Source organism: Gorilla gorilla, chromosome 3 (assembly GCF_029281585.2).
Source record: "Gorilla gorilla gorilla isolate KB3781 chromosome 3, NHGRI_mGorGor1-v2.1_pri, whole genome shotgun sequence".
NCBI classification, from domain to species: domain Eukaryota; kingdom Metazoa; phylum Chordata; class Mammalia; order Primates; family Hominidae; genus Gorilla; species Gorilla gorilla.
Window position 1 is genome coordinate 206,170,421 of NC_073227.2, and position 25,383 is coordinate 206,195,803.

Genomic DNA, 25,383 nt, shown 5'->3' on the forward strand with positions numbered 1-25,383 from the left:
AAGTTTGAGAAGCTCTCTTGGACAAAGTTGGCTGCCCAATTACTGTACATCTATTTTCCTCCTACTTCACAGATCCCTGACTTCCAGGGTGAGCCTGCTTGGCCCAGGATAATCCCATTTCCCCTACCAACGACTGGTTCGGGAATGGGAGCGTAACCAGTTCTGGGCAAGGAGACCTATGTGGAAGTTGACTGGGCCAAATTTCTTTAAGAAGTTTCCTCCATTCCAAGAGTCAGAGAAGAGACACTGTCTCTTCCTCTGGACACTGTTGTGTCTGAAGGTGAACACTGAAAACGGCTGCAGACATCTCCTAGCAGCCTAAGAATGAAGCCAACACCAGGGCTGGAGGAACACAGTGCTAGAAAGTAGGTCCCTGATGATGTTTTGAGCCACTCAATCAACCCTGAAGTCTATCGTGTCTTTGGGTGACCTGTTACATGAGAAACATTGTTTCATTTGGAATTCCCTTCTTGTATTCAAAATCCTGGATAATCATTGACGACTCTGAACAAAAAGCCCAGAAATCAGACTATTTTCTATTAGATGGTTTTTAAAAACTTGACAATTCTAAGAGTTGAGTGTTTTCTTCCTGTAAGAAGCTTTTTATTGGCTGAAACAATACCTTCCTTTTGTATGCTCGTTTTTTAACCCTCTTTCCTAGGATACAGTGGGGTTTATAATTTGTGGGAACAAATAGTACTTACAAAATTTTAAAAAACCGAAGTGTCCCCTTAAAAATAAAAATTATGATTTAGTCAAACAAGCCCATATTTAAAAAATAAAGCCCACTAGACATATTGAACATTTTAATTTATCTTCTAGAACATTTCTCTTTTCAACCCATTTTTAACCTAATTTTATAAGAACAATACTTTTTAATGCCAAACAACAGGCTGCAACTTTTTAACACGTTTCCCATTTGCCCCAAGAAATGACTGCTGGCAGTCAGCTGTACTTTTTTTTTTCTGAACAGGAAATGGGTTCAACACTTACAAATCACAGTAAGAATTATGAACGAAGAGCAATGCAGCAATAGAAATTTGATGCACAAGAAAACATATATCAAGATATATGTTATTATACAATATTAGTGAGCAATCTGCATTATCTCATGATATTTTATGATTTAATTTCAACCGCCATCCAATTTTTGCATTACAAATATAATTTTAAAGAACAATTCTGTCACTTCAAGGAAAACAGTTGACAGTATTTATTACCAACAATAAAATTTGAGCTTTTTAGCAAAAAATAGTATTTTAGGTAAACTTGTATCTGCCACCATGGGTTTGACAGCTTCTCAAGAGCTTTCTGATGAGGCTGGTAGTGATATTAACAACTATGATTTCTATATAATGTATTCTGAAATTTGCCAACCTTTTTTTTTTTTTTTTTTTGAGACAGGGTCTTACTCTGTCTCCTAGGTTGGAATGGAGTGGCGTGATCTCAGTTCACTGCAACCTCCAACTCCCTGGCTCAAGCGATCCTCCTATCTCAACCTCCCCCCGCAGCTGGGACTACAGTAGAACACACCACCATGCCTAGCTAATTTTTGTATTTTTTGTAGAGACAGGGTTTCACCATGTTGCCCAGGCTGGTCTCAAACTCCTGGGCTCAAGTGATCTGCCTACGTCTGCCTCCCAAAGTGCTGGGATGACAGGCGTAGCCACTGTACCTGGCCTGCCAACATTTGTAAGCTCAGTGAAACAATATTTTCCAAATACCCAATATGTCACATTCCAAAACCAGGCATAGGTAAAATATACATTAAAAATCAATTAAGAAAGATCAATATGTTTTAACATAACAGACTTTGAAATTCACGATTAAAAGTTAACTGAGATTAATTTCAGATTTCACATTGCAACTAACATCTAAGAAACTATTACTTGTGGGCCAGGCGAGGTGGTACACACCTGTAATCCCAGCACTTTGAGAGGCCCAGGCAGGTGGATCACCTGAGGTCAGGAGTTCCAGACCAGCCTGACCAACATGGTGAAACCCCGTCTCTACTAAAAATACAAAAATTAGCCAGGCGTGGTGGAGGGCGCATGTAATCCCAGCTACTCAGGAGGCTGAGGTGGGAGAATTGCTTGAACCCGGGAGGCAGAGGTTGCAGTGAGCCAAGCTCGCGCCACTGCACTGCAGCCTTGGCGACAGAGTGAGACTCTGTCTCAAAAAACAACAACAACAAAAAAGAAAATACAACTTGTGGTATAAAAAAATCCACAAGTAACTGAAAAGGTTATTAAAATACTCCTTCATTTTTGAACATTTTGCATATGCCATATTTTCTATACATCCTTCACCCAACGATATATAGATTATAATAGATTATAAGCAGAAGCTGATTTGAGAATCCAGCTACACTCTATTAAACCAGATGCTAGTGATTAGCAAAAATCACTAATTTTTTTGGATATACACCTTTTTCATGACATATGTTACTTACATTATATGGCAACTATATAATGAGTTTATTACTACTATTAAACAAATCAATATTTTAAAAATGTGTAATTTCTAATATGGTAAATATTTACAGATAGAAGCTATAACCTATATAAACAAAAGCTCTTCAGAATCCTCAATAACTTTTATGAATGTAAAAGTGTCCTAAGACCAAAATGTTTAAAAATCGTTGTGTTAGAGCACTTGAGGTTGGTGCTGGAAATCCAGAAGAGCAGGAGAGAGCTGCAGCCTGCTGTCTGTCAACCCAATAAATCATCCACCTAGCGAATCGTATCCTCTAGCTTAACTAATGAACACACAGACTGGAAAGTGGCCGTAAGAATTATAAGAAAAAAGAATTACAAGAAAATTGTTACCCCAGATGGCTTGATTAAAAATTGGAGATTTTACCCAGGGGAGAATATTAATCAAATGTCTTAAAGATTATAATGCAGAAGGATGCACAGACTTATTCTATGTATTTCAGATGGCAAGTTTAACAGGAATGGGCAACTGTTATAAAATGAAATTTCCATGAATCATATGAAATACGTTTCCTAACCAGCACAGCTGTGCAACAGAAGCAGCTTCCTGACAGTCCCTTCAGTCTACAAATACTGTCTATTATGTGCCTGTATTTGGGAATTCCAACAAGAGATAAGATCCTGCCTTCATTCACTGCAATGGGACACACAAGCAAACTAATTTCAGAGTCTAGTAAGTATCCCGATGGAGAGAAACAGGCTTTTGCGACACAGAGAGGCATGGGGAGTGTAAAGCTCCCAAAGATAGATGTCTAGAAAAAGGCTCTCCCTGGCAGAGACTTGAGAAACAGGTAGAAGCAAGCCTCTGCAAAGAAAAAGGGCCACGGCAATGCAAGTGCCTCACCAACGGGAAAAAACCTGGAGTGTCCTTACAACAGGAGCGGCAACAACAACAAAGTGTGACTGGAACTCAGTAATTCAACATCAGGTCGAAAAGGCCAGCAATATCCTCACAACGTACAGCAATGGTTCTCATCAATCTCAACAGCATACTAGACCAACTGCATCAGAATCCCTGTGGGCAGAGCCTAGGCATCAGTATTTGTTTTAAGAGTTCTCTAGGTGATATTAATGCACTGCCTGGGATGAGAATTACTGATCTGGAGTCTGTTAGGCAATAACAAGGAATTCAGATATTATTACTATTATCATTTTTTTGAGACGGAGTCTCGCTCTGTCGCCAGGCTGGAGTGCAGTGGCGCGATCTCGGCTAACTGCAACCTCCACCTCCTGGGTTCAAGCAATTCTCCTGCCTCAGCCTCCTGAGTAGCTGGGACTATAGGCGCCTGCCACCACGCCCAGCTAATTTTTGTATTTTTAGTAGAGATGGGGTTTCACCACATTGGCCAGGATGGTTTTGATCTCTTGAGCTCGTGATCCGCCTGCCTCAGCCTCCCAAAGTGCTGGGACTACAGGCGTGAGCACCATGCTCGGCCGCTATTATTATTATTTTAATAATAACATCCAGGGTTTCACTATGTTGCCTAGGTGGGACTCAAGGGACCCTCTAGCCTCAGCCTTCAAAGTAGCTGGGATTATAGGTATGTGCCACCACACCTGGCTTCATATATATATATACACATATATACATTTTTTTTTTTGAGATGGGAGTCTCACTCTGTCATCCAGGCTGGAGTGCAGTGGCACAATCTCAGCTCACTGCAAACTCCGCCTCCCAGGCTCAAGCAATTCTCATGCCTCAGCCTCCCGAGTACCTGAGAATACAGGCGTGTGCCACCATGCTCGGCTAATTTTTTGTATTGTTTGTGGAGACGGGGTTTTGCCATGTTGGCCAGGCTGCTCTCAAACTCCTGACCTCAAGCGATCTGCCCACCTTGGCCTCCAAAGGTGCTAGGATTACAGGTGTGAGCCACTGCTCCTGGCCAGGTATGATTTTAATATAAGAGTAAGTCACTGAAGAGTGGAAACTAATAGGATTGATTTACCTTTTTTTTTACTTTGTAAAAGATCACTTTAGTTCTTATGGGAGGAATTGAGGGCATGAATAGAAAACTCTTTAATGCTGAAAGTTCTGAGAGTCTGAATGAGCATTTATTAGGAAAGATTTATGGGGTGAAGACTTAGCCAATAAGAGTATGATTTTTCAGAGACTCTAAACAATCAATAGGTACAATCAGAGAAAGGGAGAAAAATCAATAGGTACCATCAGAGAAAGGGGGAAAAAATACCTACGACAGGGCCAGATGCAGTGGCATGCACCCATAATCCCAGCCCTTTGGGACGCTGAGGTAGGAGGTTTGCTTGAGGCCAGGAGTTCGACGCAGCCCGCGCAGCACAGAGAAACCTCATCTCTACAAAAATAAAAAATATTAGCCAGGTGTGGTGCGGCATGACTGTGGTCCTAGGTACTCAGGAGGCTGAGGCAGGAGGATTACTTAAGCCCAGGAGGTCAAGGCTGCAGTGAGCTGTGGTCACGCCACTTCACTCCAGCCTGGATGACAGAGAAAGACCTTATCTCAAAAACAAAAAACAAAACCTACAAAAGTGGCAACATCAAGTGTGAACTGCTCCTAAATACACTGTCAATTTGACCATTTTCTACTAACAAGGTGTTTATGCCCTTACATTGCTACCATATGCAATTTATCTATTTAAAGACTAACATTTCAAACAAAGGAAGACAGAGAATTCTATTTACAATTTAAAAACTTTATCATCAACTGACCTAAAACCCACCCAGTATTATTAGTTCTATTAACTAATCCAAAGATAAACTATGAAGTTGCTTTTATTTGAACTGGAAAATTGTTACTTTCAAACTAAATATAAATAATAATAAATTGATAAGAAACAAAGCAAAAAGACTACTCTAATTCAAAAATACCTTATATCTTAAAGCAACTTAATGTTTTTCATCAATTTGGTAATTATTTTTAAGTAATGCTCTTTAGCCTTTAACTTAAAAGTCTGAAGAGTCCTCTTTAGTTTACTCTGAGTTCTCTCATTTGCCAGCATTCTTGCCACTGTCCCTGATATGAGGACGCCACATCAGGTGTTAACCTGAGCGCTGCTGCCTTTCTTAAAGAAGAAAGTGAAATATGTCCGTGTCTCTATCAAAAGCGGAAAAACATCTGGCTACCCTTCTCTCATTTATCTTATCCATCTGTTTCCTCTAGACATTCTGAGTTTTTAAGGCACTAAAATAAAATTTGTATTATACAAACACAAATTACTATACAAAATAATACAAATGATATTCTATTTTTATGGTAAAATAGAGTATTTGGTAAAGTTACTAATAATATCATTCCCAACAATAAAAAATATCTACTAGATCAATGCAAATTCATAGCATTTAATATTTATGCTCAATATATAATATTTAAACACACATATTTTAAGAAGAAAAGAAAACTACCTTTCAAGAGATGATTCAGATCCATTGTGTCATGTAAGACTTTCTGTTTATGTCTGTAGTCTAAACTGGAGTCTGACACTGAAGACAACTTTGAGGAGACATCAGGCTCATGTTTTTCTTTCCCTTTTTTGGCTGCTTTCAAATATTTTGAATTATTTTCCAAATCCTCAACATCTTCATATATTTCTTGGCTCACATTTTCTTGCTTTTTAATTTTCACTTTTTGATCATTTGCTATGCCCAGTTCAAAAGACTGAAGAGGGCTAATGTCTGGAGTTGATAAGGGACTTACGTCAGTCACAGTATCTTCAGACTCCTCAGGGTAGTGGCCACATTTTGGTGTAGTACTTGAAGGCTGTGCTTCTGTCGATTTTATTCCTGATTGATACTTCTGTTTTGGTGACAGGAGGGTTATACCAGATGCATGTTTCTTGGATGATGGAGACGAATCAGATAGATGGCTATCAGACCCTGCATCTAAACCATCTGTACCTGAACCTGAAGATGAGGAAGATAAAGAGGAGGAGGAAGAGGGGCTAACTTTGCAATACTTTTTCCTTATGCTTTTTTTAACGTTAGTAGATGGTTTAGCGGACTTGGACTTCACATGGTACTTCTTCCCATCATCACTGCTTTCCTCTCCATCTGTGTAGTAATCATCTTCACCTTCTTTTACAATTTTGGGAATTCTATTTGGAATGGATACGTGTATTTTAAGTCCTGTTGTAACATCACACAATTTTTTTGATCTTGAAGAGGCTGGCAATGAGAAAGAACTTACAGTTTGTGTAACATCATTCTCTACAGGGTGTTCTGGGGGAAATTTCATGTTTCTTTCATTTCCTTTCTCAGTAAGATAATTTTCTGCTGTTTGCATTCCAGTGTTCGAATTTACATTTTTTGTATCTTTATCTATTCTTTCCTTTGGGTCATCATTTTGCTTGTCAAAAACTGAGTGAGTTTCACATTTCTTTCCTTCTTCAAAGTCACTGTCAAAGAAAGAATGGTCCACTTCACCTTCTAATATATCTCCAAACTGATCCATGATGGCAAAAATATATCTGAAAAAAAAAATGTAAACATCAGACTAAAGAGTGATTTCCAAATACTTTCCATTTGTATACAATAATTAAATAATTTTCCCAAACTGACAAGTGTGTTTAATATATAAAAAGAAACATTATAAAAACAACAACAAAAAAAGTAACTCAGTGAAGTGATGATGGGGTTCTATGAGTAACAAGTTCTACCAATTATCTGAAAAATAAAAAAGTCCCATAGTTAAGTTCACAAGAAAATAACAGATCATCAAGGTAGGGATGTCACAAACATGGATACCTAAGTGAACCTTAAGGATAATCTGCCTTCTATAAATTAAGTACAACAAAACAAAGAAAAAGGCTGGGCGCGGTGGCTCATGCCTGTAATCCCAGCACTTTGGGAGGCCGAGGTGGGTGGACCACGAGGTCAAGAGATCGAGACCATCCTGGCCAACATGGTGAAACCCCGTCTCTACTAAAAATACAAAAATTAGCTGGGCGTGATGCCATGTGCCTGTAGTCCCAGCTACTCGGGAAGCTGAAGCAGGAGAAGTGCTTGAACCCAGGAGGTGGAGGTTGCAGTGAGCCGAGATCACACCACTGCACTCCAGCCTGGCGACAGAGCAAGACTCCATCTCAACAACAACAAACAAAAACAAAAACAAAAACCCCAAAGATATACAAATTAAGTACAATTAGAGTTTAGAATAAGAAAGGATAGAGTTAAAAAAAAAAACTCATAGTCACTTCCCTTGAGAATAAAAGTCAAAAAATAAAAGAAAGGAAAACAAGAAACATCTCATAGGACCAGCTAAACCATCCAAACACACGATTCTAGTGGAAGTCGTGCAGTGAGGATTGACTGATATATTTCAGGACTTGCTGTCTTTGTCCGCTTTCTGCCCCTTTACTGCAGTTACGAAGGAAGAAGCAGAGACAAGGAGATGATTCCTGTTAAGGTTCCCCATCCCTTCTTGAAGAGGAACAAAACTTCTAAGTCACACATACAGGCTGCACAGGTATGTCGAACTTCGGAATATGTAATCACAAACTGTGCCAAAACCACATATAGAAAATGAAAGGGGAAGAGTATATATGTCTCACTGTGTTAAAGGGGGGTCTGATATATGAGAAATTCACAGCATACCGCCAATGGCTGTCTAAAATGGAAAAACCAAGGTATATTATTCAGACACATGGAGTTAAGTATTACAAAAAATGGATTAAAATGTTCAAAGCAGTTGCTTTTATCAGGGGGCAGGGGCCACTGATTTTTGTGGTTTTTTTTCCCTAGAGACCACTGTTTTTGTTATAGACCTTAAATTACTAGTTGACCTGTAAATTTATGTATTACTATGATAAAAAATTGATTTAAAATATTTTAATACTCCATACAGTTAAATTAGAAACATCACTATAAAGTCATAGTCTTTAAAAAATGTTTATCTGTTTATTACAGTGGTCAAAGCAGCTGTGTCACATTATCTATTACTGATAAGCTTAAGATCGAATTGACCTTCTTTTTTTTTTTTTTTTTTTTTGAGACGGAGTCTCGCTCTGTCACCCAGGCTGGAGTGCAGTGGTGCAATCTCGGATCAGTGTGCAAGCTCCGCCTCCCGGGTTCATGCCATTCTCCTGCCTCAGCCTTCCGAGTAGCTGGGACTACAGGCGCCCGCCACCATGCCCAGCTAATTTTTTGTATTTTTAGTAGAGACGGGGTTTCACCGTGTTATCCAGGATGGTCTCAATCTCCTGACCTTGTGATCCGCCCACCTCGGCCTCCCAAAGTGCTCAAATTACAGGCGTGAGCCACCGCGCCCCACCCAGAATTGACCTTCTAATACTATTCTCCACTAAAAAACCCCAGGACTCCTTGGCAGGCAGGGGACTGCATTTCTGGAGGCAAAGAGCCTGGATCAGCTTATTGTTGCCAGAAAGCACAATATTCACAAATATGCCTGGGGTGGCAGGAATGAAACAGAGGATCAGTTTAAAGGGGCTTCCACTGTCCAAGTTGGACAATTCAGCACTGAAAAAGAAAAAAAGACAAATATACATAAAAATGAAAAAATAATTTCTATGAGAAGCCATGAGTACACGCTGATAGTCAAAAGTGACAATAACATAATTTCCAATAATAAAACAGCAAAAGGCCAGGCACGGTGGCTCATGCTGTAATCCCAGCACTTCGGGAGGCGAAGGCGGGTGGATCACAAGGTCAGGAGTTCGAGACTACTCTGGCCAATATAGTGAAACCCCATCTCTACTAGAAATACAAAAAATTAGCCAGGTGTGGTAGTTTGCGCCTGTAATCCCAGCTACTCAGGAGGCTGAGGCAGGAGAATGGCGTGAACCCAGGAGGTGGAGGCTGCAGTGCGCCGCGATCACGCCATTGTACCACTCCAGCCCAGGCGACAATGTGAGCCTCTGTCTTAAAAACAAAACAAAAATAGCAAAAAATGCAATTATGTGCTCACTATATTCATATTACAATTAATTCTATTTTACATCAAATCAGGGAATAAAAGATTATGTAATCTGTATCCTAAACCAGCCACAACACTCTGCAGCCTTTAGGCAGAACTGCTGAAACCCAGGAGACAGAGGCTGCAGTGAGCTGAGATCGCACCACTGCACTCCAGCCTGGGCGACAGAGAGAGACTCCATCTCATAAATAAATAAATAAATAAATAAATAAGGGAATTCTAACATTACTTGTAACATGGAAAAGCTTCCATAGATAAATATTACGATTCTGTTAACATCATCACTTAGATCACGAGTCAGCAAACTACCTGTCCATAAGCCAAATCTTGTCTGCCATCTGTTTTTGTAAATAAAGTTTTATTGGAACACAGCCCCACTGATGGGTATATGTATTGTCTCCCCCAGCTTTCACACTACGACTGCAGAGCTAAGTAGTTGTGATTGAGACCCTATGGCCCACAGAGACTAAAATACTTAGCATCTGATCCCTTACTGAAAAGTTTGTAGGCCGGGCGCAGTGGCTCACGCCTGTAATCCCAACACTTTGGGAAGCCAAGGCGGGTGGATCACCTGAGGTCAGGAGTTCGAAACCAGCCCGGCCCACATGGCGAAACTCCTTCTCTACTAAAAATACAAAAATTAGCCGGGTGTGGCAGTGTGTGCCTGTAATTCCAGCCACTAGGGAGGCTGAGGCAGGAGGATCACTTGAATGCAGGAGGCAGAAGTTGCAGTGAGCTGAGATCGCACCATTGCACTCCAGCCTGGGCGACAAGAGCGAGACTCCATCTCAAAAGAAAGAAAAGTTTGTAGATCCTTGGTTGATAGATTTATTTAAATTTTTTAAAGAAACAGGTCGTCACTCCATCGCCCAGGCTGGAGTACAGTGACAGGATTCTAGCTCACTGCAGCCTCCAACTCCTGGGCTCAAGTGATCCTCCCACCTCAGCCTCCAGAGCAGCTGGGACTACAGGCGCACACCACTGTGCCCAGCTTGTAGACCCTTGATTTAGATGATGTATGAACATGAAAAATACAGAATACAAAACTTTTCTATACTGAATTAATAATATAATTTACAGTTAAAGCAAAACTAGGGGAGAGGAGGCCATAAGTTAAGAATTGACCTTTAAAAGAAAAATGACATACAACCCCATTATAGTTCCATTACTGTTACCCTAATAGTGTTTGTGTAATAAATTAGGCACATAAGTGATGAGTGGGAGTCTGCTCAGTGGTTGAAACAATCAATGGAGTCAGACACACCCAGACTCGAAATATGATTCTGCTATTTCCCAGTTGTGTGATCCCGGGCATGTACACAGGATGTTCATGGCAGCATAGCATCTACTACTGCTTGCAGTAGCAATGCATGAGAAACAACTTCACTGTCTATGAAGAGGAAAATGAATAAATAAAATGTTGTGTAAGCACATATGCACATATCTGCCAAAAAGGATACACTGAGAGCTACAAAAATAACACTGAATAAAAAAGCAGAATTTAAAAAGCAATGAGGCTGGCACCATGGCTCATGACTGTAATCTCAGCAGTTAGGGAGGCCAAGGTGGGAGGATTGCTTGAGCCCAGGAGTTCCAGACCACATAATGAGACCCCGTTGCTACAAAAAATTAAAAAATAAAAATTAGCTGGGCATAGTGGTGTGCCTGGAGTCCCAGCTACTGAGGAGGCTGAGGTAGAAGGATCACTTGTGCCCAGGAGGTTGATAATGCAATGAGTCATCATCACACCACTGCACTCCAGCCTGGGCTACAGGGCAAGACCTTGTCTCAAAATAAATAAATAAATAAATAAGCAAGCAATGATACAATTACATAAAACTTAAAACATATACAAAGCAATGCTATATTCTTCATGAGCACAAACATACAAGCCAAGTTATAGAACATGGATTGGAAGGATATACATTAAACATGAGTATAACCCATGAGGGGAGGGGAGAGGAGCAGTGTGCTCACGGGAAGGAGAAATATAAAAACTCGGATAGAGGCCTGCGATCACGAGTCATCACAAACGTAAAGACTATGGCTGATCATAATCTAATTGTGCCCACTTGAATGTAAAAGGAAAAACAAACTAAAATAGCCACTGAATGGTGAATAGGTCTTATAACACTGTCATTAAACTCCCAAAAATGTCACCTTTTTTGTAAGATAATTCACGTTTGAAAACAAAATGTCAAGGAATGGAATAAAAAGAACTGTGGATACCCCACAGTGTAATGGTGAGCACTCTGGACTCTAAAAAGAACTGTGGTTATTGTTTTTTCCTTTCTTACTTTGTTGTGTGGTTAAGAATACCTTTGCAATTAAAATTTTTAAATTGTTTCTTCAAATTTCAAAAGTAAACGGTTTAATAGCATAGCCCAGAGCAATATTTTATAAACTACAGGTCACAATCCAGTTTAAAATCAATTCAGTAGCTTATGTCAATCATTAAACTGACAAAGAAGTAGAACACAGTGTAATAATCAACAGTGCATTATAGGCCAGGTGCAGTGGCTCACGCCTGTAATCCCAGCACTTTGGGAGGCCGAGGTGGGCAGATCACTTGAGGTAGGAGTTCAAGACCAGCCTGGCCAACATGATGAAACCCTGTCTCTACCAAAAATATAAAAAATTAGCTGGGTGTGGTGGCGCGTGCCTATAATCCCAGCTACTCGGGAGGCTGAGGCAGGAGAATCACTTGAACCTGGCAGGCGGAGGTTGCAGTGAGCTGAGATCATGCTTCCAGCCTGGGGGACAGAAGGATAGTCCGTCTCAAAAAAAAAAAAAAAAAAAAAAAAGAGTGCATTACATATTATAAGAGTAAGTGTCATGAAACCATCATTTCTATTACTTAAGTGCACTGAGTGTACTAGGCCTTGATGTAAAACCAGCTTCACATTCTTGAGAGTCTCAGGCAAGGGTTGGAAATGCCACTGATCTACGGAGATAAAAAGCTTTCATCAAAAGGTAATGTACTATGATACATAAAGATGGAATGAAAGTTTAAACTTTGGGTGGTATTAGACAGTGTCAAGTGTCATAGGTAATATGACAGTGTCTAGGAAAACTGCTAATAGATTAAGGCCTCACTAGAATAAATCAGGAACCAGAGTTGAAGAAATGTAGTTTAAGGCCAAGGGCAGCGGGTTGCGCCTGTAATCCCAGCATTTCGGGAAGCCGAGGGGAATGGATTATTTGAGGTCAGGAGTTCAAAACCAGCCTGGCCAACGTGGTGAAACCTTATCTCTACAAAAATACAAAGATTAGCCGGGTGTGGTGGCAGGCGCCTGTAATCCCAGCTACTCAAGAAGCTGAGGCAGGAGAATCGCTTGAATCCAGGAGGCAGAGGTTGCAGTGAGCTGATATTTTGCCACTGCACTCCATCCTGGGCAATAGAGCGAGACTCCCTCTTAATTAAAAAAAAAAAAAAAAGACATGTAGCTTAAATTACAAATATAAAAAATAAACATTTTCTTGAAATTTGAAGAAACTGAAATCAGAAAATTATTCAGCTATAAGAGATGGATGATTACACTGTCTGAAGAAATGAAGAGATCTTAAACATAACAAAAGAGCAATTTTACTAACTCACAATCAAGTAATAAGTTTCTATTAATTCTTGGCCAAGAATTAATATTACACATATTTATACAAACTTATTAACAGCCACGTGACTATTACACTGAATGTCTCTGCTGGATTTTACTGGCAAATATATTAAAAGAAAAGTTGTTTTTGAATTTTTTTTTTTTTTTTTTGAGACAGAGTCTCTCTGAGTCTCCCAGGCTGGAGCACAGTGGTGCGTGATCTCGGCTCACCGCAACCTCAGACTCCCTGCTTCAAGGGATTCTCCTGCCTCAGCCTCCCGAGTAGCTGGAATTACAGGCACGTGCCACCACACCCGGCTAATTTTTGTATTTTTAGTAGAGACGGGGTTTCACCGTGTTAGCCAGGATGGTCTTGATCTCCTGACCTCGGGATCCGCCCGCCTTGGCCTCCCAAAGTGCTGGGATTACAGGTGTGAGCCACCGCGAAAAGTTTAAATTTTCCTAGTCCACTTAACATCCAAATTATTCCAACTCCCATCCCTTAGAAAATTTTAAATCAAAAGCTAGAAATGATTAAGCTTAGTGAGGAAGGTATGCTGAAAGTCCAGGAGACAGGCCAAAAGCTAGGCCTCTTGCACCAGTTAGTCAAGTTGTGAAAGCAAAGGAAAAATTCTTGAAGGAAATTAAGACTGCTACTCCAGCAAACATGGGAATAAGAAAGCGAAAGAGCCTTACTGCTGATATGGAGAAAGTCTGAATGGTCTGGATACACCAAGCCAGCCACCACATTCCCCTAAGCCAAAGCCTAGTCCAAAGCAAGGCCCTCACTCGCTCTCAATTCTATGAAGGCCGAGAGAGGTAAAGACCTGATGTAGAAATCTCAAGCTACCAGAGGCTGTCTCATAAGGTTTAAGAAAAGAAGCCTGCTCAGCCGGGTGTGGTGGCTCACGCCTATAATCCCAACACTTCCGGAGGCTGAAGTGGGCAGATCACTTGAAGTCAGGAATTCAAGACCAGCCTGGCCAACACGGTGAAACCCTATCTCTACTAAAAATAACAAAAATTAGCCAGGGGCTAATTTTTATATTAATAGTCTCAGCTACTCGGGAGGCTGAGGCATGAGAATCACTTGAACCCAGGAGGTGGAGGTTGCAGTGAGCCAAGATTGTGCCAGTGCATTTCAGCCTGGGCGAGGCAGCAAGACTCTGCCATTTCAAAAATATTAGGGCCCTTAGGCTGGGTACAGTGGCTCCCACCTGTAATTCCAGCACTTTGGGAGGCTGAGACGGGCAGATCACTTGAGGCCAGGAGATGGAGACCAGCCTGAGCAACATGGCGAAACCCCGTCTCTACAAAAAATAGAAAAATTAGCCAGGAGTGGTGGCATGTACCTGTTAATTCCAGCTACTGGGGAAGCTGAGGCTGGAGAATAGGTTGAACCCAGGAGGCAGGTTGCAGTGAGCCGAGATCCGGCCACTGCACTACAGCCTGGGTGACAGAGCAAGACTCCGTCTCAAAAGAAAAGAAAAATCTGGGTGCGATGCCTCACACCTATAATCCAAGCACTTTCGGAGGCCAAGGCAGGCGGATCACCTGAGGTCAGGAGTTCCAGACCAGCCTGGCCAACATGGTGAAACCCTGTCTCCACTAAAAATAACAAAAATTAGCCAGGGGCTAATTTTTATATTAATAGTCTCAGCTACTCGGGAGGCTGAGGCATGAGAATCACTTGAACCCAGGAGGTGGAGGTTGCAGTGAGCCAAGATTGTGCCAGTGCATTTCAGCCTGGGCGAGGCAGCAAGACTCTGTCCAAAAAGAAAAAAAAAAAGAAAAAATCTTAAGGGCCTTAAGAATTATGCTATATCTACTCTGCCTGTGGTCTATATATAAAACAAAAAGCCCAAATGACAGCACACCTATTTACAGCCATAATTCACTGAATGTTTTAAGCCCATTGTTGAGATCGACTGCTCAGACAAAAAAATTCAAAATATTACTGCTCATTGACAATGTACCTGGTCACCCAATAGCTCTAATGAAGATGTGCAAGATTAATGTTGTTTCCACGCCTGCTAACAACATCCATTCTGCAGCCCATGGTTCAAGGAGTAAGTCAAATTTCAAGTCTTACTTTTCAAGAAATACATTTTGTAAGGCCATATTTGTCACAGATAATAATTCCTCTGACAGATCTGAGCAAAATAAATTGAAAACCTTCCCCATTAAGAACACTTATGATTCATAGGAGGAGGTCAAAATATCAACATCAACAAGAGTTTGGAAGAAGCTGATTCTAACCCTTATGGATAACTTTAAGGGATTTAAGACTTAACTGGGGAAGGAACTGCAGCTGTGGTAGAAATGGCACTGGAACTAGAATTAGAAGTGGAGCCTGGTATTTTAGAAGGCCAAGGCAGGAGGACCAGTTGAGCCCAGAAGTTTTAGACCAGACTGGACAACACAGTGAGATCCCATCTCTTAAAAGAAAAAACTAAACTACAAAATTAGCTGGGCACGGTGGCTCACGCCTATAATCCCAGCACTTTGGGAGGCTGTGGCAGGCAAATGACTTGAGGACAGTAGTTCGAGACCAGCCTGGTCAACAGGGTGAATCTCCGTCTCTACTAAAAATACAAAAATTAGCTAGGTGTGGTAGCACATGTCTGTAATCCCAGCTACTCGGGAGGCTGAGGCATGGGAATCACTTGAACCTGGGAGGTAGAGGTTGCAGCAGTGAACCGAGCTCACGTCACTGCACTCCAGCGGGTGACAGAGTGAGATTCTGTCTCAAAAAAAAAAAAAGCTGGGTTGCGGTGGCATGTGCCTGTAGAGGCTGTGAGGCAGGAGGATCACTTGGGCTGGGGAGGTTGAGGCTGCAATGACCTGGGATCATGCCAAAGCACTGCAGCCTGGGTGACAGAACAAGACCCTGTCAAAAAAAAGAAAAAATAAGTGGTGCCTCAAGATGTAACTGAATCGCTGCAATCTCACAATAAAACTTGAACAGATGAGGACTTGCTTCTTATGGATGAGCAAAGAAAGTAGTTTCCTGAGATGGAATTTACTCCTGGTGAAGAAGCTGTAAAGGTAGTTGAAATGACAACAAATGATTTAGAATACTCTGTATACTTAGCTAATAAAGCAGCGGCAGGGTTTGAGAAGACTGACTTCGTTTTAAAGAAGTCCTACTGTGAGGCCGGGTGCTGTGGCTCACGCCTGTAATCCCAACACTTTGGGAGGCCGAGGTGGGTGGATCACTTCAGGTCAGGAGTTCAAGACCAGTCTGACCAACATGGTGAAACCTCATCTCTACTACAAATACAAAAAAATTAGCCGGGCGTGGTGGCCCATGTCTGTAATCCCAGCTACTTGGGAGGCTGAGGCAGGAGAATCTCTTGAACCCGGGAAGCGGAGGCTGCAAGTGAGCCCAGATCACACCACTGCACTCCAGCCCAGGCGACAGAGCAAGACTCCGTCTCAAAAAAAAAAAAAAAAGTTCTACTGTGGATAAAATGCTGTCAAGCAGCATCACAAGCTACAGAAATCTTTTGTGAAAAGAAGTCAATCAATGAAGCAAAGTTAATCATTGTCTTATTTGAAGAAACTGCCACAGCCATCCCAACCTTCAGCACTCAGCACCCTGATCAGTCAGCCGCCATCAACAGTGAGGCAAGACCCTCCACCAGCAAAAAAAATTACAACTCCCTGAAGGCTCAGATGATTGACAGCATTTTTTAGCCATAAATTATTTTTTAGATAACGTATGTACATTTCTTAAGCATAATACCATTGTATCCTTAACAGACCACGGTATAGTGTAAACATAACTTTTATATGCACTGGGAAACCAAAAAATTCATGTGACTCGCTTTACTGCAAGATTTAATTTATTGTGGTGGTCTGCAACCAACCAAAATATCTCCAAGGTATGCCTGTATTTACCGTCCCATAGTTTAAATCCCTAGAGATCTAACCCTCCACCTGGTTTTATGATCTCTTCATGTCGTTATCTCCACAGTTTATCATCTTTTAAACACCGTATAGAAACTTTCTGGCCTATCCACTTCTTTTTCAGGAAAGCCCTGTGGCATTGTAAAAATTAACATAAAATACGTATGCCTTTTCTCCTGTTAATCTGTCTCACAGCCCCAGCTGCAGACCCAGCTAAAGGAAAAAGGTTTTTTGTTTTTCCCCCCATCCCCTACACTTGTCTCCTTGCCAGACTGGGAGCTCCTCGTCACTTCCTCATCTTTATAACCCCAGTACCCAAAGGAGAACCTGATGAATTTAGTCATTCAAAGAATGTTTATCCCACAAAGGAGTGTGGAGTTAGGAGATTTAAGATTGAGCCATGCTCTTTGCTACCCACGAGGGTAGAAAAATCGCCTTGTATGTGTGTGGCTGGGCATGGTGGCTCTTGTGCGGTGGCTCATGTTACAGGCTCATGCCTGTAACTTTGGGAGGCCCAGGCAGGCAGACCACTTGAGCCCAGGAGCTTGAGACCAGCCTGGCCAACATGGCCAAACCCCACCTCTACAAAAAATACAAAAATTAGCCGGGCGTTGTAGCTCTCGCCTGTAGTCCCAGCTACTCCGGAGGCTGAGGTGGGAGAATCGCTGGAACCTGGGAGCTGAGGCTGCAGTGAGCCGAGATCAGGCCATTGCACTCCAGCCTAGGCAACAGAGTGAGATCCTATCTCAAAAAAAAAAAAAAAAAAAAAAATCACCGTGTTTCAACCTAGTTTCCTTGATAGTTTCCTGCCGTCTTCCCCCACCCCTCCGGAAGCACACACCAGAACTATGCCTTTATCTGCATTTCCATGATAAGGTCATGCAGTCCCCAAGAGCTGGAAGCCAGCTGCCTCCCTAAGTGGTCACAGTTCATGCGCCCTGGTGCATAGTCCGGTGCCTGTGAGACTTTTCAGGTTTAAATTTTAGTTAACAATATCCAACAGAGTTACTGTAAAGATTTCAACACTCATGTGACTTAATTCACAGGAAAATTTACCCAACAATCCCATCCACTGAGCAATTCTTTAGATAACATTTACTACGAGGTAAGTGATTCAATTTACCAGAGAATAAATAAGAAAAATGACTTAATAAAGTAGTTAAGATTCTCCTTACAACAGACTAGGAAAGGATAAAATTAAAGGATAGTTCATCAGACCATAACAACCCTTTGGTGCTCAATCAAGACAGAGTTTTGCCAGGAGGGGCATGGCTCACGCCTGTAATCCCCGGACTTTGGGAGGCCAAGACAGGAGGATCGCTTGAGCCCAGGAGTTGGGAGGCTGCAGTGAGACATGATCGTGCCACTGCACTCCACCCTGGGCCACAGAGAGAGACCCTGTCTCAAAAAATAAAAATAAAAAAAAGAGACAGGTAAGTTTTTACCAAAGCTGCCTGAGAGTCACTGGGCCCGCCCCACTTGCCAGGTCCTACAGACCAGCAATAACAAGACTAATGCTTTCACCAAACATCAGGAAAATACACAGAAAAGCACCCGGCACTTTTTAAATTGTCGTCTTGTTACTGTGACAATACATTTCTGTAGTTAAACAGCACAGTAGGCCTCCAACAAGATGCCCAATTGGGTACATGAAAATCCCGGCCCAAATTAAAGACCTGTTTCCAGGAACACTAGGCTCTTGTCTACACCCCTACCGTCCCCGGAAGGCAGATAACCCCTCGGGCCTCGTGGGTTAGGTTCGAGTGCCTAGAGGTAGGAAGCAGTCGTCAGGGCCCGGCATGTGGTCGCGGCCCAATTTCAATTTAGGGCTGATCCTGACCCTCAAAGCCACCCGGAACGCGTGAGAGGGCGGGACCCGCCATTCTCACCGGGGACCGGGGTGGGGCGGCGCCGCGACCCGCCGCCGCGGGCGCCCCTGTCGTGGGGGCGCGGTCCCCCACCGTCGGCGCAGGCTTCGTTAAACCCACCCCGAGTACTCGCCGCCGCCTGGGCTCCGGAGCGGGGAAACGGATGCGAACGGAAAGGAGCGTGGCGGGCGCCCCGCGAGCAGGGAGCCAGGAGCCGCTCGCGCGCCCCTCACCTGAGAGCCGCGGCCACCACAGCCCCACGCGCGGCGCTGGCGCACTCCCGCGGCTCTGAACGGGCTCCCGGCGCCGCGCGCCCGCGCTTCCGGAGGCGGAGAGAGCGGAAAGGGAAAGGAGGGGCGGCGTGGGACCGGCGCTTCGGGAGAGGCGGGGGCGCACGCCGGGCCTCGTGCGGCCCTCGCGGCGGGCGTCACAGAGCGCGGCGGGCAGGCGGCCAGGCCGGGGCTCCACGCGGGCGGAGTGGAGGCCGGGCCAGGGACGCGCACGCTAGAAGAGCCGCGGAAGAAGGCGGTCCAGCGCGCGTGGTTGCCAGGGCGCCCTAGAGGCGTTACTGCTGCTCCCGGCTGCCTAGGGCGGCGCGGGTAGGCCCCGTTGTTATCGTGCGTTAATAGGGAAAGCTGCCTTGATTATCTTGTAATTCTCTACCAAAACAAGAGTAAAAAACGACGGCGGCTGTGTGTTTGTGATATTTTCTATCAGCAAATTTAAGTTCATACCACTAGTTAGTTCTGTGGACCAGAGGCTGGTATCAGAATGGAAAGACCTTTGCCAAGTGGTAAACGAGGTGGGTAGTTAAAACAATCTAAGGTAAAAATGTCTCTGCAGAATATAGTGAATACAATAACTTCTCGTTGAACTCTCAGGTATGGTAGGATGATGGCACCCCAAAAATGTGCACCTCCTAGTCCCCACAACACGTGAATATGTCACCTTATGTGGCAGACAGGATTTAGCTGATGTGATTAAGGATCAAAATGGGAAGATTAACCTGGATTATCCAGTGGACCCCATGGAATCACAAAGGTCCTTATAAGAGGGAGACAAGAAGTTCGAAGTCAGTAGTGGGAGCTGTGAGCACAGAAGCTAGAGGTTGGAGTGATGTCAGAAAGAGGCAATGAGCCAAGGAGTGCAGGTAGAAGCTGCAAAAGGAGGAAACGGATTTTCTCCTGAAACCTCCGGAAGGAACTAGAGCCTGCAAATTTTGATTTTAGACTTAATACCTTAAGCACTGTAAGACAATACACCTGTGTTGTTTTAACTACTAAATTTGTAGTAATTTGTTATGGCAGCAATGGTATACAATCCAGTAGTTAATAAATATTGTTCACATCTAAGTGCAAAGAAGGGTAGGAAATATGGGTCTTACCCTGCCTGTCCCGGGGAGTTCCAGTAAGGATTGTCTATTTTCGTCCTTCACAATGCATTTTGTACTTGTTGGTCTTAATTACCAAAAGTATAATCAATTCTCTTTTTGTTGCCTAAAAGACAGCATTGGCTGGGCGCGGTGGCTCACGCCTGTAATCCCAGCACTTCGGGAGGCCGAGGCGGGTGGGGCCACCTGAGAGGAGTTCAAGACCAGCCTGACTAATATGGTGAAACACTGTCTCTACTGAAAATGCAAAAATTAGCTGGGCGTGGTGACGTGAGCCTGTAGTCCCAGCTACTCAGAAGGCTGAGACAGGAGAATCGCTTGAACTCGGGAGGTGGAGGTTGCAGCGAGCCGAGATCATGCCACTGCACTCCAACCTAGGCAACAGAGTAAGACTGTGTCTCAAAAAAAAAAAAAAGCAAGAATTTCACTTTCTTTTAAAGTGCTTAATAAAACTGTGTTGGCACCACTTTCCAGGGATGGTTGTTAAACTGTGGTTGGCCCGGCACGGTGGCTCACGTTTGTAATTCCGCACTTTGAGAGGCTGAGGTGGGCGGATCACCTGAGGTCAGGAGTTCCAGACCAGCCTGGCCAACATAGTGAAACTCCGTCTCTACTAAAAATACAAAAATTAGCCAGGTGTGGTGGTGCACAACTGTAATCCCAGCTACTCGGGAGGCTGATGCAGAAGAATCGCTTGAACCCGGGAGGGAGATGTTGCAGTAAGCTGAGATCACGCCATTGTACTCCAGCCTGGGTGACAGAGCAAGCCCCTGTCTCTAAATAAATAAATAAACAAACTGTTGTCAAAAGTTTATCTTACAAAGCACTTGAGTAGATATTTCTCCAAAGAAAATATACCAATGGCCAATAAACACATGAAAAGATACTCAACACCACTAATTAGGGAAATGCAAGTCAAAAACACAATGAGATACCGATGGCTTTAGTCAAAATAGAAAATAAGGATTGGCAAGAATGTGGAAAGATCGAAACCCTTATGCATTGCTTGTGAGAATGTAGCATACTCAGCCACTGTGGAAAATAGTATGGCATGTTCTGAAAAACTTGAACATAGAATTATATGACCCAGCAATTTCCCTTCTGGACATACACTAAAAGGAAGTGAAAGCAGGGTCTCAAACAGATACTTATGCACCCATGTTCATAGCAGAATAGCCAAAAGGCAGAAAAAACTCAAGTGTTTGTTTATCAACAGACAGATGAAGCAGAATGTAGTAGATACATAAAATGGAATATTATTCAGCCCATGACCTGTGCGCCTCTGGTCCACATAACAACATTAAGATGGTCTGCAGGACAGACAGAATGGAAGATGTACGCCGGGCATGGTGGCTCACTCCTGTAATCCCAGCACTTTGGGAGGCCAAGGTGGACAGATCCTGAGGTCGGGGGGTTGAGACCAGCCTGACGAACCCCATCTCTACTAAAAATACAAAAAATCAGCCAGGCATGCTGATGCATGCCTGTAATCCCAGCTACTCGGGAGGCTGAGGTAGGAGAATCTCTTGAACCGGGGAGGCGGAGGTTGCGGTGAGCCGAGATTGCGCCATTGCACTCCAGCCTGGGTAACAAGAGCGAAACTCTTGTCTCAAAAAAAAAAAAAAAAAAAGAATGGAAGATGTATTAATCTTGGTTCAGAAAGACAGAACCAAAAGGATATAGATAGATATATGAGCAGGAATTTATTAGAGGAATTGGCTTACATGATTATGGAGGCTGAGAACTCTGATGATATACCCTTCGCCAGCTGGAGAGCCTGGAAAGCTGGTGGTGTGGCTCAGTCCAACTCTGAAGGCCTCAGAACCAGGGAATAGGATGGCATAACTCTGAGGCAGTAGTCCTGAGAACCCAGGAGGCTGCTAGTGTAACCTGGAGTCTCAATGCCAGAGCCTGGAGTTCTGATATCCAAGGATGGGAGAAGAGTGTATCCCAGCTTCAGGGCACAGAGGAAACCACCTTTTTGTTCTTTCTGGGCCACAGCTGATTGGACGGTTGCCCACGTCAAGGGTGGATCTTCCCTACTCAATCCACTGACCCAGGGGCAATCTTCTTGGGAAACACCCAGAAATAATCCTTTGTCAGTTTTCCAGGTAATCCCAATCCAGTCAAGTTGACACCTAAATTTAACCAGTCACACTTTTTTTTTTTTTTTTTTTTTTTTGAGACAGAGTCTCGCTGTCGCCCAGGCTGGAGTGCAGTGGTGCGATCTCGGCTCACTGCAAGCTCTGCCTCCCAGGTTCACACCGTTCTCCTGCCTCAGCCTCCCGAGTAGCTGGGACTACAGGCGCACACCACCACACCCGGTTTATTTTTTGTATTTTTAGTAGAGACGGGGTTTTGCCATGTTGACCAGGCTGGTCTCGAACTCCTGAGCTCAGGTAATCCAGCCACCTCGGCTTCCCAAAGTGCTGGGATTACAAGCTTGAGCCACCACGCCTGGCCAACTATCCACTTTTAAGCATGGAATACAGATCAGGATCAAGAATTTAACCTTTTTTTTTCTCTTCTGTAATATGAGATGACTAAATCACAGAATTCTTAGGAAGCATCATGGCATAGCGATTCAATGCACAAGCTCTGAAGCTGGACCACATGGAGTAACAACTAAATCCTAGTTCTGTTATTGATTAGCTTTGCAATGTTGAGCACGTCATCTTACCTCCTGTGCTTCAGTTCCCCACTGTGTAGATGGAGATAATGGTATCCATCGGGGTTGTTGGGAAGATTAAATGAAGTATGTTTGGTCCTTAGAATAGTATCTGGCACACAGTAAGTGCTGTTAGTTACTATTATGGTGAGCTAGGGCTAAAATTGAAAAATTAATTTAAATTTATCATAAAGAATTCAGAATACAGTCCTCGGCACGTAAATGATCAAAAAACATAGATTTGGTTGTTGGTGATAACAAGCCACTGTGCTTTATTTGAATAATTTGGGTTGGTAGGGTACACTTTGAGGGGCTCCAATTGGGTGAAAATTAACAACTATTTTAGAGGCAAAAGGGCTTCTTCAAAATTAATTATACTGCTTTATTTATTTTATTTTTGAGACAAAGTCTCACTCTGTTGCCCAAGCTGGAGTGCAATGGCGCGATGTCGGCTCACTGCGACCTCCACCTCTGGGGTTCACTATGTTGGCCAGGCTAGTGTTGAACTCCTAACTTCATGATCTGCCCGCCTCAGCCTCCGAAAGTGTAGGGATTACAAGCGTGAGCCACCGCGCCCGCCCCTATTTTCTTAAAAAAGGAGGAGAAAGGAAACTGGTAACTTATTTTGATCATCCCCTTGGCATGGCAAAGTCACATCTAGCATGAGGCACTCTTCATTTCTGACTTAGAAGGTTTAAGAAAGAATGAAATGAGGCCGGGCACGGTGGCTTACACCTATAATCCCAGCACTTTGGGAGGCTGAGGCAGGCGGATCACGAGGTCAGGAGATTGAGACCATCCTGGCCAATATGGTGAAACCCCGTCTCTACTAAAAATACAAAAATTTGCTAGGTGTGGTGGTGCATGCCTGTAATCCCAGCTACTCGGGAGGCTGAGCCAGGAGAATGGCTTGAACCCGGGAGGCAGAGATTGCAGTGAGCCACTGCACTCCAGCCTGGGCAACAGAGACTCCGTCTCAAAAAAAAAAAAGAAAGAATGAAATGCCCATGAATACCAATTAATACTAAAAGCAAAAGCTACATCTGCTACTTTATTAGTCCTAGCAGTAATTGCCAGTGTTTAAGTAGCATATTGGCATCTACTTAGCAAGCGTTATCTGTATATTGCTGGCTGGGACTGTGACAGAAGAAAAGGCAAATATATACTCTAAAAATTATTTGGACCACGTTCCTTTGCGTGGCTGATAGCATTTGAACTGAATAGTTGGCAAAAAACAAAAAACAAAACAAAACAAAACAAAACCAGAAGTGGAGCCAAAGTGATTATGGGCAGCTGAGTGCACCCTGTTGCACCAGGCCGACTTCTTTGGACCTTTCCATAGCTAGGAATTGTAGGCTTCACTTACTCCACCGCACGTGTCTGATTCCTTCCCTAAGGCGGCAGGGTGGGAAAGGGAAGGTCGTTAGAAACTGTGACAGGGAGTCTCGGGAACGGTTGCCTATTTAAATAGCGAGTGAAAACCAGGCAGAAATGTTTGCCGGCTGTAAGCAAAGCGAAGAGGTTACTCGTCAGTGATGAGCGAAGAGGGAGAATTACGGGATCACCTGAGCTCGGGAATTACCAGCGCCGCTGACACCTGCAGCAAAATTTTCCATGAACAGACGGCATCCTGTAGAGGAGGAGGGGAGCGTGGGAAAGAGCGGTGTGCGCCGCGCTGGGTCGCGCCCTCTCCCCGTGGGGCCCCGGCCCGGACCCCGCCCCCGCGCTGTGGGTGGGCGCCTCCCGGCTGTCACTCAGCGGCCGCGGTGGCTCCGGGCCCCGCCCGACACGCACTTCAGGACGGCCCCGCCCCGCCCGCGTCAGGCTGGCCACGCTTCAGTCACAACACGGTGGGGCTCCCTGGCTGCGCCCGGCCCGGCAGCTACGGGCCCAGCGCCTGGTGGCGGCGCTGAGGGGTCGCCGAGAGGGGCCCGGCGGCGTCTGCGGGGGCCGCTCCCTCGGTGGGCCGCGGGCGAGGCATGAGCGCGGGCTCCCCCTGCCTCCGGAGCGCCGGCGGGGGACCGCGGGGCAGGAGATGTGCCTGTCCTTAGCGGCCCAGGAAGCAGCATGCACCCCGATGCGACCGACAGTGGCGGCGCCGGCCTCAGCCCCGCGCGGGCCGCAGGCGCCGGCGGCCGTCCTGTCTCGGGCTTCAGGGGCGAGCGGCGGCCGGAGTCCCCGGGGGACGCGGAGGCAGCAGCGGCGGCGCCGGGGGCCCCGGGCGGCCGGAGCTGGTGGAAGCCCGTGGCGGTGGCCGCACTCGCCGCCGTGGCCCTCTCCTTCCTGGGGCCCGGCAGCGGGGAGGCGGCGGGGGCCGCGGGGCTGAGCTCCGTCCTGTTCAGGCTCAGCCTGTACCTGAGCTGCGCTGCGGCCGCCTTCCTGCTGGGGACCCTGTTTGCCCTCGTATGCCAGAGCCCGCGCGCCCAGCCGCCCGACTTCGCCGCCGCCTGGAGCCGGCTGGCCGCGACCTCAGCCGCCCGCCGCCCGCCGGGGGTAAGTACCCGACTCCTGGCCGCCTGGCTCCAACGGCCCTCCCCGCTTCCGGTGCCAGC

At 44.6% G+C, this 25,383-nt stretch overlaps 2 protein-coding genes and 1 long non-coding RNA gene across 9 annotated transcripts in view; 2 read left to right on the forward strand and 1 right to left on the reverse strand.

The window, feature by feature from the left end:
- The window catches only part of CFAP97 (cilia and flagella associated protein 97), a 52,062-nt gene extending 32,803 nt beyond the window's left edge, over positions 1 to 19,259 (reverse strand). The window contains exons 1-2 of one of the 3 annotated variants that reach the window (XM_019025996.4): positions 19,007 to 19,259; positions 5,875 to 6,935 (exon numbers count right to left, since the gene is read on the reverse strand). In XM_019025996.4, the coding sequence (XP_018881541.3) occupies positions 5,875 to 6,919 (1,045 nt within the window). In that variant the 5' untranslated portion in view covers positions 6,920 to 6,935; positions 19,007 to 19,259. Of the gene's footprint in view, positions 1 to 5,874; positions 6,936 to 18,794 lie in introns of all 3 variants that reach the window. The other 2 variants (XM_055384897.2, XM_055384898.2) reach the window with 2 other exon arrangements.
- LOC134758381 (uncharacterized) lies at positions 7,805 to 9,628 on the forward strand. The gene is made up of 2 exons (XR_010133564.1): positions 7,805 to 7,933; positions 9,469 to 9,628. It is a non-coding gene; the product is annotated as an uncharacterized lncRNA (long non-coding RNA).
- A 231-nt stretch (positions 19,260 to 19,490) lies between the features above and the next one.
- SNX25 (sorting nexin 25) overlaps positions 19,491 to 25,383 on the forward strand; it is a 153,691-nt gene continuing 147,798 nt past the window's right edge. For 4 of the 5 annotated variants that reach the window (XR_008679145.2, XM_031010042.3, XM_063705679.1 and 1 more), the window contains exon 1: positions 24,662 to 25,324. Coding sequence is in view for 3 of the 5 variants with exons in the window: in XM_031010042.3 (XP_030865902.2) it covers positions 24,899 to 25,324 (426 nt within the window). In the remaining 2 variants the exon portion in view is untranslated. Of the gene's footprint in view, positions 19,576 to 24,661; positions 25,325 to 25,383 lie in introns of those variants that run through there. The other variant, XM_004040702.4, reaches the window with a different exon arrangement.